Raw genomic sequence first — 18,040 nt, 5'->3', positions numbered from 1 at the left:
CCAGGGAGTGGGATAGCTGGGTCAAATGGTGGTTCCATTCCCCGTCACTCTGTCAATTTTTATTTGCTTCTTTTGTTCCAACTTCATTGATCTCAGCTCTGATTTTAATTATTTTCTGTCCTTTACTGCTTTTGGTGTTGATTAATTGTTTTTCCTAGGGCTTTGAGATGTAATTTTAGGTCATTTATGGACTTTCTCTTTTTTTAAGGAATGAACTCCATGTAATGAACTTTCCTCTTAGTAATGCCTTCATAGTGTCCCAGATATTTTGATATGTTGTATCTGTGTCCTCATTCAACTCTAATAATTTTTAAATCTCCTCTTTGATGTTTTCTGCAACCCATTGTTCATTCACTAGCATATTATTTAGTCTCCAGGTATAGGAGTAGCTTCTATTTTTATCATTGATTTCTAATGTCATTCCATTATGATCTGATAGAATGAAGGATAGAATATTTACTTTTCTGTATTGCTTAGAGTTCCTTTTTGGCATGACATATGGTCTGTTTTAGAGAAAGATCCATTTGCTGCTGAGAAGAAAGTGTCTTCGCCTGTTGAAGGATGAAATAGTCTATGTATGTCAGTTAAATCTAAGTTGTTGATTGCATTATTGAGTTCTATAATTTCTTTCTGGAAGATCAATCCAGTGGTAAAAGAAGATCAATCCAGTGGTAAAAGAGGTGTGTTAAAGTCACCCAGAATTATTGTCTTGTGGTCTACTTGGCCCTTAAACTTGAGAAAAGTCTGTTTGAACATAGATGCTCAATTGTTTTGGGGGTGTGTATATTTATAATTGTTCTGTCTTGTTGGTGTATGGTTCCTTTAAGCAGTATGTAGTGTCCTTCTTTATCCCTTTTGATTAACTTTCACTTGAGTCTACATTATTTGATATAAGAATGGAAACCCCTGCTTGCCTCCACAGTATATGTGAGTGGTAGGTTTTTTTAATATTTATTTTTTGTATATGGACACAATACCTTTACTATTTAGTTTTATGTGGTGCTGAGGATCGAATACAGGGTCCCACATGTGCTAGGCTAGTGCTCTACCACTGAGCCCCAGCCCCAGCCTGAGCAATATATTTTTTTTCAACCTGTCACCTTTAGTCTCTGGGTATCTTTTCCTATGAGATGAGTCTCTTGGAAGCAGCATATTGCTGGTCTTTTTTTAATCCAATCTACCTGTTTTTTGATTGCTGAGTTGGAACTAAACTTTCAGGGTTATTATTATTTTTTAACCCCCTCAGGATTGTTATTGAGACAAGATTTGTATTCCCAGTTATTTTTGTTTATTTTTGGTATTTAACTAAGTCAGTTTCTTTTTGATAGGTTTTTCCTTTAGAGTGATACTACCCTTTTCTGATTTTTTATTGTTGTTCATTTCCTCCTCATGGGATATTTTGCTAAGGATGTTCTGTAGTGCAGGTTTCTGGTTGTAAATTCTTTTAAATTGGTGTATGATGGATGGTTTTTATTTTCTCAAAAAATAACATCTGAATTGAAATCTAATTGCTAATAAAAATTTAATTTTGCTGCGTATGATTCTTGGATGGCATCCATTTCTTTCAGAGCTTGGTTTATATTGTTGCAGGATCTTGTAGATTTCAGGGTCTCAGTTCAGAAGTCAGAGATCCTGATTGTTTTTCCCCATATGTAATTTGATTCCTTTCTCTTGTGGCTTTTGAAATGCTCTGCTACTCCTGTATGCTAGGTATTTTCATTATGATGTGTGTTGGTGTGGACCTGTAGTGATCTTGTTCATTTGTTGTCCTATTTGATCCTTGTATTTGATTTCCCAATTCACTCTACGTGTTTGGAAATTTTTCTGGTATTATTTCACTGAATAGATTGTCCATTTCTGTAGTTTAGACCTCTATGCTTTCATCTATCCCAATAGTTGTTAAATTTGGTCTTTTCATATTATCTCACAATTTTTGAATCTTCTGCTCATGGTTTCTTACCATCTTCACTGGGGTCAACTTTATTTTTTCAAGATTATATATTTTGCCTTCAATGTCAGAGGTTCTGTCTTCCAAGTGATCTATTCTGTTGGAGATGCTGCCTATTGAGTTCTTAATTTGGTTTACTGTTTCCTTCATTTCAAGGATCTCTGTTTTTTTTTTTTCTTTTTTTCAAAATCTCTATCTCCTTATTGAAGGAATCTTTTGCTTTCTGTATTTGCTTATGTAGCTCTTTATCAAAACGATCCTTTGCTGCCTGTATTTGCTCTCATATCATACTGTAATTCACAAAAATATTATGTATCTTCTCCCATTTATCCTGCTATTCTGACCATGGATTCTAATAATGTTGCTTCTTTGTTTGGGGCAAATTCTTTCTTGGTTTTTCATGTTGTTCATGCATCTTCCCTTCCAGCTCTGTGTTTTTAAGATATATAGCCATGTAGGCTTAGAGTTTCCCCAATGGGTTTCAGTACCTTTCTTTTAAAAAAATTATTTATTTTTTAAAATATAGAACAACAGTGGAATGCATTACAATTCTTATTACACACATACAGCACAATTTTTCGTATCTCTGTACAGAAAGTATATTCATGCTAATTTATGCCATTATATATATACTCATTTCTTTCTGCAATACAACTCTTAATACATATATATCACAATTTTTCATATCTCTGGTTGTATATAAGGTATGTTGGCACCAATTTGTTTCTTCATACATGTACTTTGGATAATGGTGTCATCACATTCCACAATCACTGCTAACACTGCTAATCCCCTACCTCTTCCCCTCCCCTCCAACCCCTCTGCCCTATGTAGAATTCATCTGTTCCTCCCATGCTCTCCCTCCCTATCCCACAATACTCAGCGTCCTTATATCAGAGAAACCATTCAACATTTATTTTTTGGGTTTGCCTAACTTCATTTCTCCAATACCATCCATTTACATGCAATTGCCATGATTTTATTATTGCTGAGTAAAATTGCATTGTGTATATATGCCCCATATTTTTATCCACTCATCCACTGAAGGGCATCTGGGTTGGCTCCACAGTTTGCTATTCTGCATTGTGCTGCCATAAACACTGACATGGCTGTGACCCTGTAGTATGCTGTTTTCAAGTCCTTTGAGAATAGTCCGAGAAGAGGAATAGCTGGGTCAAATGGTGTTTTCATTCCCAGATTTCGAAGGAATCTCTATACAGTTTTCCATGTTGTTTGCACCAATTTGCAGTCCCACTAGCAGTGTATGAGTGTGCCTTTTCCCCCACAACCTTGCCAACACTTGTTGTTTGCCTTTATGGTAGCTGTCATTCTGACTGGCGTGAGATGATATCTTAGAGTGGTTTTTATTTGCATTTCTCTAATTGCAAGAGATGATGAACTTTTTTAAAAAATTTGTTGATTGATACTACATCATTTTCTGAAAAGTATGTGTTCAGGTCCTTGGCCAATTTTTTGATTGGATTATTTGGGTTTTTTTCGTGCTTAGCATTTTGAGTTCTTTATATACTAGATATTCTCTATCTGATGTGTGAGGGGTAAAAATCTACTCCCAGGGTGTAAGCTCTCGGTTCACCTCAGATTTTTTTTCTGAGAAGAAACTTTTTAGTTTGAATCCATCCCATTTGTTGATTCTTGGTTTTAATTCTTGTGCTATAGGCATCTTATTAAGGAAGTTGGGGCGGCCTAGCCCCATGTGATGAAGATTATGGCGTACTTTTTCATCTATTAGATGCAGAGTCTCTGGTTAAAATCCTAGGTCCTTGATCCAATTTGAATTGAGTTTTGTGCATGGTGAGAGATAGGGTTTTCATTTTATTTTTTGAAAATGTATTTCCAGTTTTCCCAGCACCGTTTGTTGAAGAGGCTATCTTTTCTCCAATCCATGTTCTTGGCACCTTTGTCTAATGTAAGATAATTGTAATTTTGTGAGTTAGTCTGTGTGTCCTCTATTCTGAACCATTGGTCTACTGGCCTGTTTTAGTGCCAATACCATGCTGTTTTTGTTACTATTGCTCTGTAGTATAGTTTAAGGTCTGGTATAGTCATACCACCTTCTTTGCTCTTCCTGCTTATAATTGCTTTAGCTATTCTGGGATTCTTATTTTTCCAGATGAATTTCATTATTGCTTTTTCTATTTCTATGAGAAATGTCATTGGGATTTTGAACAGAATTGCATTAAATCAGTATAGTGCTCTTGGTTCTATGGTAGTGTTGATAATATTAATTCTGCCTATGCAAGAGTAAGATAGATCTTTCCATCTTCTAAGGTCTTCTTTCATTTCTTTCTTTAGGGTTCTGTAGGTTTCCTTGTACAGATCTTTCACCTCTTTTGTTAAGTTGATTCCCAAATATCTTATGTTTTCTTTTTTTGAAGTTACTGAAAATGGGGTAGATTTTCTTATTTCCTTCTTGAGGCTTTGTCACTGAAGTACAGAAATGCCTTTTTTTAATGTGTGTTTATTTTATATCCTGCTGCTTTGCTGAATTCATTTTTAGTTCTAGAAGTTTTCTGGTGGTACTTTTGGGGTCTTCTAGGTATACAATCGTATTTTCATCAAATAGTGCTAATTTAAGTTCTTTTCCTGTAGTTATTTTTTTAAATTCTTTCATCTGTCTAATTGCTCTGGCCAGTGTTTCAAGAAATATGTTGAATAGAAATGGTGAGAGAGAGCACCCCCTGTCTTGTTCCAGTTTTTTGAGGGAATGCCTTTAGTTTTTCTCCCTTTAGAATGATGTTGGCCTTAGGCTTAATGTAGAGAACTAATATGATGTTGAGGTATGTTCCTGTTGTCTTAAGTTTTTCTAATTTTTTGAACATAAAAGGGTGCTGTATTTTGTCAAATGTTTTTTTTTTCTGTGTCTCTCGAGATGATAATATGATTCTTATTTTTAATTCTATTGATGTGATGAATTACCTTTTTTGACTTACATATGTTGAACCAACCCTGTATTCCTGGACAAACCCCACTTGATCTTGGTGCACGACCTTTTTATATGTTTTTGTATTTAATTTGCCAGAACTTTATTCAAATTTTTTGCATCTATGTTCATTAGAGATATTGGCCTGAAGTTTCCTTTCTTTCATTTGTCCCTGCCTGGTTTGGGGATCAGGGTGATATTGGCCTCATTGAATGAGTTTGGAGTGCTCCTTCTTTCTCTATTTTCTGAAATAAATTTAAGAATATTGGTATTTTGAATTTCTTCTTTAAAGGTCTTGTTTAACTCAGCAGTGTATCTATCTGGGCCTGGGCTTTTCTTGGTTGATAAGCTTCTGATGGCATCTTGTATTTCATCATTTAATATTGGTCTGTTTGAATTGTGTATGTTTCCTGATTCAATCTGGGCATATCATATGACTTAAGAAATTTGTTGATGCCTTCAATGTCTTCTATTTTATTGGGGCTTACATTTTCAATATAATTTCTAAATATCCTCTCTATTTCTGTAGTGTCTGTTGGGATATTGCCTTTTTCATCATGTATGCTGGTAATTTGAATTTTCTCTCTCCTTCTTTTCATTAGCATAGCTAGGGATCTGTCAGAGAACCAACTTTTTGTCAAGGTTTAATTGTTTCTTTTAATTCAACTTCAGTTCTAATTTCAATTATTTCTTGCCTTCTACTGCTTTTGCTGTTGATTTGTTCTTCTAGGGCTTTGAGATGAAGTATGAGATCAATTATTGACTTTTTATTATTTTAAGGAATGAACTCCATGCAATGAAGTTTCCTCCTAGTACTGCTTTCATAGTCTCCAAGATATTTTGATACGTTGTGTCTATGTTCTTGTTTACCTCTAAGAATTTTTTGATCTCCTCCTTGAAGTCTTCTGTAACCCATTGTTCATTCTATTGTACCAAATTTATTCACTCATTTAACTGCTTATAGAACTTGAAATAATTCAAGTTTGTCTTTTCACGAGGTGGAAGTGTCACTTTACATGTCTCCAAACATTAATATTTTATGAATATTTTACACATTGAGAATGTGTCATGGATGATACTTGAAACTAATTGCATTGGGGAGTTCAATCTATCTCATGGATAGAAAGCAGAGAGAATAGGAACCAGACTGTTTTCAAAAGGTTTTTTACCAGTCTTTTTGTCTCCCTTGTGCACAATCTCCTTATGAGAATATCTTTGACAACTCTGATTTGCATCTGGAATTTCTGCCAAATTTCACATTAACTGATGGCAGAAAAGTTAGGAGTTGGGCTTTTATTCAGTGCTTGGTTTATGGTATATATCCTTCACTTCACTCTGATATGGAATGTATATACTGTTTTTAGACTTATGTATTTTCCTCTGAATTAGATAATGCAAAGTATCTTATTCCATAATTAAAATCACTCTCCTACATGACAGTCAGTTCTACTAACTCTTAATTCATATTAAAAACTGAATAATGGTTTGGTCCATGTTCTATTGATCTAAGAATTTTTATTTCAGGAGCCATTGACATTTGGGGATGTGGCTATTGATTTCTCTAAGGAGGAATGGGAATGCCTGGATCCTGCTCAGCAGAATTTATATAGAGAAGTGATGTTGGAGACCTACAGCAACCTAGTCTTTGTCGGTGAGCATAACTTTCCTTCAAAATTCCTAATTATCATTATTTAGTTTTCTTCCCTTGAAGTATATCTTTTGGGAACTTCTCCACAAGAATGTGTTGCAGATTTATGCTTTCAATAAAGAAGATTTGTAGTTCTTGGTGCTGACAAGACAATGTTAATGATGTTTATTTTCATCCTTAATGTTTTCCTTTGCTGGCATGATATATATCTTTCACTTGACATATGGTTGACTTAGAGGAATGCAGTGATGTCAAATCCTGTGGCCTACATATAGTAGAGGACATAGTTGAGGTAGAGGAGGAAGTCTATATTCAAAAATGTTCATTGAGAAATTATCCAGCAGAAAACATTTTTTAGAAGCTTTGAATTTTTTCTCTTGTTATCATAGAAAAACTTGTCCTGTGTTTTGTGCTTTAAAATTATGTAGTATCCTGCTTTTCCTCCAGTAATATTTCCATACATTCAAATTAACAACAAAACACTCCCCTTGCCTTGTGAGTGTCAATATTATTTGTCAGCTCTTCCGTAATTTTAAAAATATTTTTAGTTGTTAATGAATTTCCCATTTATCCGTATATGGTACTGAGAATTGAACCCAGGGCCTCACATATGCTAGACAAGCTCTTTAACACTACTCTACAACTCCTGCCCTTCTTCCATTATTTGTAGGAAAGATTTGCACATTTCTTAAGACCTCTAGGTCCACCCATTGTAATACATTACTATCATAAGTCAGTGTCTCTAATCTTATTTGTATATATTTTTTCACTAAAATTTCCTTATCACAGTTCTTTATGATATGTGTAATGGATTTTCTGTGAAATTATCTTCCATGGAATGAATGTCAAGTTGGACAAAGACTGCTGTTTTGAGAGATGGTGTAAGTTTTATTTGAGTTAGAGGATTTGTAAAATAATACATCGATGGATATTTACAATTTGGTTGTTTTTTTCTCTTTTTTAATTGTGTACAGTAGGTTCCATGTTATAGACTGGGTTTCCTCATATCAGTTAATTGCTTCCCAAACTAAGATATGTATGATTCTTGTTTGTATTGCCAAAATATTATATGTGCTTTTGCTTTTATAAATATTAAGCCTCTTTTGTCTATGACTTTTGTATTTTATCTTGATTGGCTTTTCATTCTGCCCATGTATGTAGAAATTGAAGTTTTCTATGTGTAATTGTATTGGGGATTGATGGCTGTGATACTCTCATGCTGAACTACACCCCGAGCTCCTTTTCACTCATATTTGGAGAGAGGTTCTCACTAAGTTATTGAGGATGTCCTGAAATTGCAATTCGCCTGCCTCAGACTTCCTTGTAGTTGATATTATATGCATGCTCATCATTTGTATATTGATGAGCTTGTTCTTATTTCAAGGATAAAGACCACATTATTTTAAATGTAGCTTTGAGAAATGTTGCAATTCTCTTTATCTATTAATTTTCAGTGTAATCAAAACCACAAAGTAAAACTTACTGTCTCCAAAATTGTAAATATACAGTTCAGTAACATTAATTCAAATTGTTATGCAATATATCTCTACAAAGTTTACATCTCAAAAAAAAAAAAAAAAACCAACAATGCCTCGGAAGCAAGGGCTCATTTCTGTCTCTCATCACAAAACTATTCCCTTTTCTTCAGAAGCTTCTTTTTTAGTTTAGAGATGTCATGTTCGTAGAATTCTGCAGTATTCTTTCTGTGACATTTCAGTTAACCTAGTGTACATACATTTTGTAAAATATATAATTAGAATAAATTCTTTGACTTCAAAGTTCTGTAGTTTTATATTCCAATATGGCTCATCGTTCTTTTCAAGGGATATTTGGTTTGCATCCCCCATGATGTCTCTGTTGAATAACAATGTAACAACACTGGTGTGCAATGTTATTAATTTGCTATTGATGTGAGGGCTTATTGCTACACTCACTAATAACTCCATCTACTGACTCCATGTTTGCATTTACCATTAAATGCTATAACTTTTAGTATATTTTTTTTTAGCAGGGAATTAATCTTATTTGTATTTTGGGGGATATTCATACAATTTAAAGGATACATTTATCTGCAAAAAAATTTTTAACAATGGGAGGTTAATGAATATTACCTGGAGCTTCTAGTTAACTTTAAGTAGTATAAACATCTTTAAATTTAATCTTTCAGTTTTGAACAACAGCATGCCCAAGAGTGTTCAATCAACTGACACATATTTAGGGATTTTTGAAAATCCCTACCACTTTTGACTTCAAATATTTATTCCATGTTGGTTACAAAATAACTATCACTTAAACATTTATTAACCTTTGTTTTAATATATAAAATTGATCTAACCAGCATAATATCCCACTTGTGATTAAGAGCAGGGATTCTATAAGTCTGAAAATATTTTGAAACTATTGTAAAGTCTTATGCTTTGCAATTACCGACGTGATTCTGCAATCTGCATTTGGGGTAAAATTGGGGGTTCATAACCCACTTCAATCTAATGTATGAAATATGATATGTCAAGAGCTTTGTAATGTTGTGAACAACCAAAAAAATTAAAAAAAAGAGAGAGGAGGAGACTGACACTGACCAGAGAGTGGCAGCCCATCGAGGTCAGGGGGAAGTAACCAAGAACACACACTGTTGAGAGCCACAGCCGAAGAGGCCCCAGCAAACGTCCAGCTGCCAGCTGATGATTGGCTCCCAGCGGCCCCAGCAAACTTCTAGCTGCCAACTGATTGGCTCCTCTGCAGTGATGCTCATTGGGCTGTTTCCCCGCCCTTTCAGACCACGGAACTGCTCATTGGGGGACTTCTTTTTGGCTCTGCCCATGCGACCCAGCCAATCGGCAAGAGCCGGAGGAGTGGGGGAGGTGGAGAGGCTTGTGGGAAGGTGGTGGCAGTTGGGCTCTGAAGGTTTTCCTGAGGATCTGTGTGGTGCGGTGTGTGTGTTCTAAAAATAAAGTTCTTTTTCTTTTGAAAAAAAAAGAGCAGGGATTCTATGTCTATAGTAGTTTCAAAATATTTTCAAAGTCTTATGCTTTGCAATTACCATTTTGCTTCACTGTATTTCCCTTTTCAGTAAGTGGGGATTGATGTCTCTTAGTATCACAGTGATTCTTTGTTTTCATTCAACCCTCTCAGTGTTTTCTTTGTGTGTTTGGGAAGTATGAAGTATGTAGCGAATGTATTTACTCTTAATTCAGAACCTAGGGAAAGGGTCCTTTTATCTCTTTTGCCTCTTTTCAAAGTTTTTTTTTTTTTAATATAAAGTGTCTTCTATGTCCTATAACTGTCTTAAACTATGTTTTGTGTACTATAATTTAGACAGGCCAGGTTTTGTTCGATCACTTTTGTATGTGTCATTATTATATCCTTTTGCTTTCAGTATGTGTGTGTTCTTAGATTTAGAGTATCCTGTAGACTACCTACAGTTGCAATATTTAGAGTTAATTCAGATATCCAAGTTCTGTTTTGATCAGAATTTTGTAATCTTGTAGTTGCCAACAAAAAACTCTAAAAATGAAGAATCTCCTACTCATACTTTGTATGAGTATCAACTTGACTTCACTTTATTAAAAAACTGAATGTATTTATGTGTCCTTTTAAAATTATATTATTGTTATTACAGGTATATATGCCTATTGACAGTATTGTTGTTATGCTTTTTTCTTTCAAATTATATTGCAAAATTACATGGTTGGAGGCCTGTCATTACAATAAAATAGAATTGTTTTTGCCAAGAAATGTTTAAAATTTCATATGACTTATGATGTTGTGCACTTACATTTTATTATGAAGGATCACCTTTAGTACTTTTTGGAGAAAAGATCCAGTGTTGATGAATAGTGTGTGTATTTTTATATGTTTAAAGTCATCATTTTCCTTCTCTTTTCAAAGTTAGTAGCTGTGAATATAATGTCTTGGTTGATAATTTTATTCTTTCATCCCTTGAATATAGATAGACTCAAATTACTTCCTGTGTTGTGAAGATTTGACTAAGGATTTCACAATTATATAGTTACACATTTCTAGGTGACCCATCTTTTTCTCTTGGATGCTCTCAGTATTCTGAGTTTTTAAACTTGGATTGAAACCTACTTTGAGTCTTTACAACTTGGAGAAAACTGAGCTGCTTGGATGTTTCATTTTTCCTATTTTCTGAGATGTGTTTATTAGTACTGGAAAGAGAACTTAAGGGCGATTTAGCACTTTGCATTTTTTACTTTGTCTGGCCTTCAAATTTTGATCCTCTAGCTCAATCTCCTATGTTGCTATGTACAACCACTCCTGACTCAGACGTTTTCTAAAGAAAGTCTTTACACATACACTTTCTGCTTATTACTATTAACAAATCTTGACTAATTTTTATTCTGGTTTTTGTGTGTTGGTTTAGTTCAGTAAACTTCTTTTAAATGATAATTGACTATTCCCTTTGAGTAATTCATAACTTTCCTTACAGTTGATTTAGCCATGTTTTTTTTTTCTGTTGGTAAGCAGGAAGCCCTTTTTGAACAGTCCCCAAATATTCACATGTTTCATATTTTTATATTTTAATGAAACAGAAGAAAGTTGGTAGATTTAAAAATATATTCTGAAGGAGGAAAATCTTTGTGTAACACAATGTATTTTTCTCTACTATATTACTCTCCATAGTAATGTACTCATCTTGGATACTGTGAACACAAAGAGGATTAGGAAAATTTTCAAAGTAATTTTCTGTGTGTATTTTTATTTGATTTATATATTTCTACAGTAATGATAGACTTGGATTTAAAAATCCACTCCCCTGTTGATGTTATTTTTTGCTGTAATTTCTTAGGTTTTCAAAATATACTCAGCCCAGTACAGTAAGTAAACATGTTTGTTATTTTTATTTATTACAGCCATGACTTCTCATCATCCTCAAGAAATTTTACCAGAGCAGGGAATAAAAGAGAGAGAAGGAAGATATGGAAAGTGTGACTTTGACTATTTACAACCAAGAAAACAATGGGAAAATATAGGTGAGAGTAAAGTTCAAAAATTGTATTGTAATAGACAAAATCAATCATTAGTCCCTATTTATGATAAAAATTTTATGGTCAAAAGACACCAGAGAAAATTAATATCTGAAACAAAAATTCAATGTCTTCCAATTATTTTGAGGAGTTTTATATGTATTTTAAGAATAAATCCATAGCCATTTTTGAACTGAAAGGCAAAGTGGAAAATTTGAAATCTAGTCCATTCATCAGTTTTTAACTTGGCCAATTATAAAAGTAGCACTGAGTTAAAATTCCAGTCAAACATTTGCACAGAAAAGATATTTCTAAAAGTGAACCTTTTGGGAGTTTCTTTATAAAATGTCAATTTTTCTGAAACAAAAAATGAATTTCTCCTGTGCCCAAAAGGACAAAATATTAAAATTTGTAGAAAAATTTCTACTTCCCCACTATTGCTCAATGACAATTCTGATACAGATTTCTGGAAAGTGCACTATATAGATAATGCTATAAGTAACACAATAAGCCATGTCTCTACCCTGAGTAATGACCAGTATATTTACATTGGTGATAAAAATTATGAGTACAGAGAAATCCTAATTCTTTTCTAAAGGAAATTTACCAAGATGAAAAATGTAGGAAAGTCTTGCTTCAGCGATCAAAAACTAGTATTCATTAAAATATTCATAGCTAAGACAAAACTTGCAAGTGTAAGATATGTGAAAGGGCTCTTAACCACAGTGCAGAGCTTGCTTAATACAAGAGAATTTATAGAGAAAGAGAGCCCCATAAGTATAGAAGTTATTGAGCAGGCAAATGCTTTGATATATTTTTTAAACACAGCAGATACTGTGACAGTGATAAATTCTACAAATTTAAAGAATGTGAAAAAACTTTTAGTGAAAAGTTCCAACTTGTTAAGTATCAGAGGATTTATACTGAAGGAAAGATCTGTAAATATAAAAAGTGTGGGAAAGCCTTAAAAAGTTTTTCAACCCTACTCAACATTAAAAAATTTATTCTGCAGAGAAGACCTACCAATGTGAAGAATGCAATGCACTCAAGAACTTTACTCAACATCAAAGTGTTCATACAGAAGATATGCCATGCAAATGCAAAGAATGTGACAAAACTTCTAATGAAAGCTCCAATCTTATTTGTCACCAGTGGACACACCCTGGAATGATGCCCTGCATATGTAAACAATTTTGCAAAGGTTTCAGTCGAAAACCAAGCCTTAAAAATTACCACAGAATTCATACTGGAGAGAAGCTCTTCAAATGTAAAGTATGTGGCAAAAGTTTTAATAGAAATTCACATCTTGATTGCCACAACAGGATTCATACTGGAGAAAAGCCCTACAAATGTAAAGTGTGTGGCAAAAGTTTTAATACAAACTCGCATCTTGATTGCCACAACAGGATTCATACTGGAGAGAAGCCCTACAAATGTAAATTGTGTGGCAAAAGTTTCAGTCAAAAATCATCACTTACTCATCACCATCGAATCCACAGTGGAGAGAAGCCCTACAGGTGTAAAGAGTGTGGCAAAGCTTTTAATAGCATCTCACATCTCTATTGCCACAACAGGATTCATACTGGAGAGAAGCCCTACAAATGTAAAATGTGTGGCAAGAGTTTTACTCACATATCATCACTTACTCAGCACCAGCGAATTCACACTGGAGAGAAGCCCTACAGCTGTGAAGAATGTGGCAAAGCTTTTAATCGCATCTCACAGCGTAAGTGGCACAAAAATATTCATACTGGAGAGAAGCCCTACAAATGTAAAGTGTGTGGCAAAAGTTTTTATACAAACTCACATCTCTATTACCACAACAGGATTCATACTGGGGAGAAGCCCTACAAATGTACAGTGTGTGGCACGAGTTTCAGTCAAAAATCATCACTTACTCAGCACCAGCGAATCCACACTGGAGAGAAGCCCTACAAATGTAGAGAATGTGGCAAAGATTTTAATCAAAAATCATCACTTACTCGACACCAGAGAACCCATACTAGAGAGAAGTCCTATAAATGTGAAGAATGGCAAAGCTTTTAATATTGAAGATCACATCTTACTAAATATTATAGGTGTTATACTGGAGAGAAGTTTTACAATGAAAACATTGCATCAGTGTCTTTAAGGATGAATCAACCCTTACTTCACAGTAGTTCAACACTATTTCACACCAGCAATATGATAGCACAGAAATTATATAAATGTAAAATAGGTGACAGAGTCTCCAATAGTTGTTCCCTCCCTAATCAACACCTCAGTATTCATACGAGTGAGAGGACGTGTGGAAAATTTTTTGCAAAGCTTTTGGCCATTGATCAAACATTTTTAAAACACTGGAGGATTTATAGCATATAGAAACCCAAGAATGTATCCAAGTCTGTATTCAAATTTCTGACGTTTTTTAATTTATGACCTAATATCTGTAGCAAATGTGGAGTAGCATTTGTCCAAAGTGTGTATCTTAGATAACAGCAAAATATTTACAAAAACACCTTGACAAATATAGAGATTGTAGTAAGTTTCTTATCTATAGCCCATCCCTTGTAGTATTTGGGACCTAGGTGGAAAAAAATCATTTAAATGTAGAAAATGGGTAATTGCTTTTGACATTTGCTGAAAAATTTCTTAACATCTTTAGCAGATATTGTAGAAATAAGGAACTACAAGTATAGAATTGTGCATCCCTAAAAGGATATAATTTTAGTATAAATCAACAATTACTAAAGAGTCTCATTTTTCACAACTGGAGAAATAATAATACTCAGAGTTGATTATTTCAGAAGTCTCTTAGGATTTATATGAAATTTAAAATTTAAATTTTTAAGAGCCTCTTAAACTTAGGGGCACTTAATCAGAAAACCACATCCTCAGATTTTTTTTCCTTTATATTTAGAGATAGGTTTTGCTAAGTTGTATAGGGCCTCACTAAGTTATGGAGCCTGGCTTTGAACTTGAAAAGCTTCTCACGTCCCTATGGTCAAAGCATGGTCCACCATGCAAGTTTTACAGAGCGTTTTTACTTATATTTTATTACAGATGCAATTTGTTGCTAAATAAAGTGTGAATTTTTTAATGTTAACCTTGTCATGCATTTAATGATGTTATTAGGTCACACATCTCCCACTATTCACTTTGCTAATGGATCGATGCAATAGTAAAACTTTCTTTTGGGTAAATAATGTTATAACATCTCCATTAATTATTTCATATGTTTAATCAAGTATTATTTGGATAATATTTATGTAAATTATATACTCTTGTTTGTAATCATGGGAAAATTAAGACAGTTATAGGAAGGACCTAGGGATACTAAAATAATGCCCAGATATCCCTAGTTTGAATTATGAGTTTAACATTTCACCTTATAGAGTAGCAGTACACCCTAAGGGACCTACAAGCTCCAAATCAGGGAGAGGAGAAAGACCCAAGAGACTAGGAGCCAATGTGCATATTCAGGCAATAAAGGAGGGTTGCTAAAGGGGAAATATTCTTAATGTTTCCTGGGGAATCCACATGGTCCATAGGCCCATCCTGACTCTTGGACTGAAGAAACCATGCAGTTCCTCATGAATTCTATGACGTTCTTCACGGAGGTGACTATACTCACCTCTAGTGTAGGAAAAAATCACAATTTGGGACCACTTCTTTAGTTTTGGATACCCAGTAGAAAAGTGTAACTAGAAACATGTAAAATGATGAGTGTAAAAAGAAAAAGACATACTATAGGAGCATTTATGTCCCCACATTTTTTATTTCATTATATATTTTGATTTTGTAGACCCTTTGGTTCTACTTAATAATTTACAATATAATGCTTGTTATACTTATTGGATTATATGATAGATAGCATGTGTTATGGTCTCCCAGAACCCTCTGCAACCAAGTAATTATAAGATACTATAAACTAACCATGTCCCTCCTCAGATCTTATAGCTCCAAGAGCCCATGACACAACAGAGAGAGAAACACAATTTTTATTGATATAAACCTCTAGACTCTCATCTACAAGTCCTGTTCAAAAAGTAAAAACACAATATTTTCTTCATATGTGAGCCTTTTGGGTCAACAAAACACCACCCACCAACATTTCATTTATCTTTATTTGGGAAAATAAATATTGAAATATAATGATAAGTTCTAGGAGAATAATATTCAAACCATTCTTTATTCCAAAGGATAAATATCTAGGTTTCATGCTTATCTCCACATTATTTTATGCAGAAAACTGGCTTCATTTTACATATGAGAGTTTAAACGGTTTATATGGCCAGGAGGGAAGTTTCAGTCTTAGAGGTCTAAGGGAAATACTAAGTATCTTCCCTTTTCTTGATTGAATGATGTCTGCAATCTTTGATGAAACAGCTAAAGAATGCTGATTTCTCAATGCATCTGGCTCGGTGGCTCACTCATTGGAATCCCAATATATTTAGTCATCTCAAGGCTATCACTCCCTCCTCTAGGATCTGACCTGTTCTTTGGAGGACTTGGTGTTCTTCAGGGGATCACCAGTTCATGCAAGATGTTAGAATGAAGTTTTATTTGTTCTAACTTGTATTTATTCGGCCTCACTTTCAAAACAAGTTAGAACAAGACTTCAGACTCTCACCTGTGGAGAGGATGCTCTGCCCAGCACTTCCCAGTCAGGACCCTGAAAAGCTCTTTGGGACTCCCCAGTACATAGGTTCAGTGGTTGGGTTTTCCTAGTCTGGCAGTACAGTTGCCTGTGTCTTTCACTTTTGCTTTCTCTCTTGTTTTCATAGTATTAATCAAGGAAACACTGTCTTGTTTGAAGAGAGTGTCTTCCTTATCTATTGGATCTGACCTGCAAAGTTGAGCAGCTGCCCAGAAACTGAATGTTACAAACACATGTATGTGTTATCTAATCAGTAACTAGCGTATCTTTCAACTGCATGATATTTTATTGCATGGGGGAGGAAATTGAGAATGCTTTGAGTGCACACAGCACTATTAATAGTATAACACTGCTATGTAATATTTCCTCTCTGCTCAACTTGTTAGTATTGTTCTTATGCTGCTTTGTAAAACAAATAGAAAAGAGTTGTAAACCAAAAGTTTTGTGATGATAGCTAGTTGTGCAGACTGACTTGGGCAACTCTATTTACCATTGTTGTTTTGTATGGGCTCAAGATACTCTTTTATACTTTTATTTAACCTTAATGACGTTACCATTCATTGGAGAGTTTTTAACTCACAAACCTTCTCGGTATACAAATTTTCCCTTGTCATTTTTAAAATTTCTTACTCTTTTTAGTTATACATGATAGTAGAGCAAATTTTTACATACATGGAGTAAAACTCATTTTAGTTAGCATTCCATTCTTGAGGTGTACATGGTGTGGACCTTCCCTGGTGGTGTATTTATATATAAACATTGAAAAGTGTGTCTGATTCATTCTACTGTCATTTATACTCCTATTTCCCTTTTCTTCCCTTCAATCCAACTTTGTCTAATCCACTGAATTTCTCTTCTCCCCCCACTTGTTAAGTGTTTTAGCATCTATATATATTATGTATTATATGTAATGTCTGTTTCATTCTACTATCATTTCTATCCCCATATTCCCTCCCCTCCCTGCAATCATCTCTACTTAATCTAAATAACTATTTTCCCCACCCCCATTGTGAATTAGCATACACTTATTGGAGAGAACATTTGGCCTTTGTGTTTCTGTGTGTGTGTGGAGGGGCTTATTTCACTTAGCATGATATTCTTCAATTCTATCCTTTTACCACCAAATGGCATAGTTTCATTCATCTTTAAAGCTAAGTAGAGGGGCTCCGGAAGATGGCGGTGAAGGGAGTGCATCACCCCAGTGCGCCGCGTCACTGTGCGGGAGAAAGACGAGGTGAAACAGCTGAAGGCTATCTTGTTGGGAATTTCCAGTGAAATTGAGGTGCTCCAGAATCTAGTGGATGGATTTCCATCGCACGAGGTTTGGCTGTGAGGGCTCGGTCGCAGGCAATTTCTCCCCACGGAGGGTCGCAGTGCCTGATCGGTGGATCGCCCCACAGCTGGAGTCGGCGGCGCGCGCTGGGAAGCAGCGAGGTACCGGAGCGGGAGTACAAGCGATGCGGATTCTGGAGGCTCCTGCCAGTGGTGCAATGGCCATGCTTAGTGCTGAGTTCTGGCTTTGAGACAGAGGAGAGAAGCGGTCCAGTTCGATTCTCGACACCGGTCGGACCACGGAGGAGGACAGCAGCCGCCATCTTGGAGAGCTGATTAAATCATCCCTGTTTTCTACTGATCTCAGCTCATGCAGCTACGGAACAGGTGATTTCAGGCTGGTATTTGCCTGCATCTCGCAGACAGATCGCTCAGGCTCGGGGCTGGAGAACCTGAGGGGAATACTCCTTGGGGCTCGCTCCTGGCAAGCCGTGCGCCGGGCTTTGAGCGGCCGGATTCTGGTTCCCCGGGCTGCTTTGGCCCAGGGCTGGGGAACCTGCGGGGACTGCGTGTTGAGGCCAGCTCCAAGTGGAGTGTGCGCTGA

General features: G+C 35.3%; 1 protein-coding gene across 1 annotated transcript in view; it reads left to right on the top strand.

The window, feature by feature from the left end:
- The window catches only part of LOC308640334 (uncharacterized protein), a gene marked incomplete at its 3' end in the record, with an annotated part of 106,093 nt that extends 92,797 nt beyond the window's left edge, over window positions 1–13,296 (top strand). Inside the window, exons 3-4 of the mRNA XM_081312284.1 lie at window positions 11,412–11,531; window positions 12,538–13,296. Of these exons, the coding sequence (XP_081168410.1) occupies window positions 11,412–11,531; window positions 12,538–13,296 (879 nt within the window). The remainder of the gene's footprint in view (window positions 1–11,411; window positions 11,532–12,537) is intronic.
- Between the last annotated feature and the right edge of the window lie 4,744 nt (window positions 13,297–18,040).

The sequence above is a fragment of the Spermophilus citellus genome, assembly GCF_964194105.1.
Source record: "Spermophilus citellus genome assembly, contig: SCAFFOLD_288, whole genome shotgun sequence".
NCBI lineage: Eukaryota > Metazoa > Chordata > Mammalia > Rodentia > Sciuridae > Spermophilus > Spermophilus citellus.
Note: the sequence above shows the minus strand (reverse complement) of the source record. Positions and strands in the feature narration are given on the sequence as shown.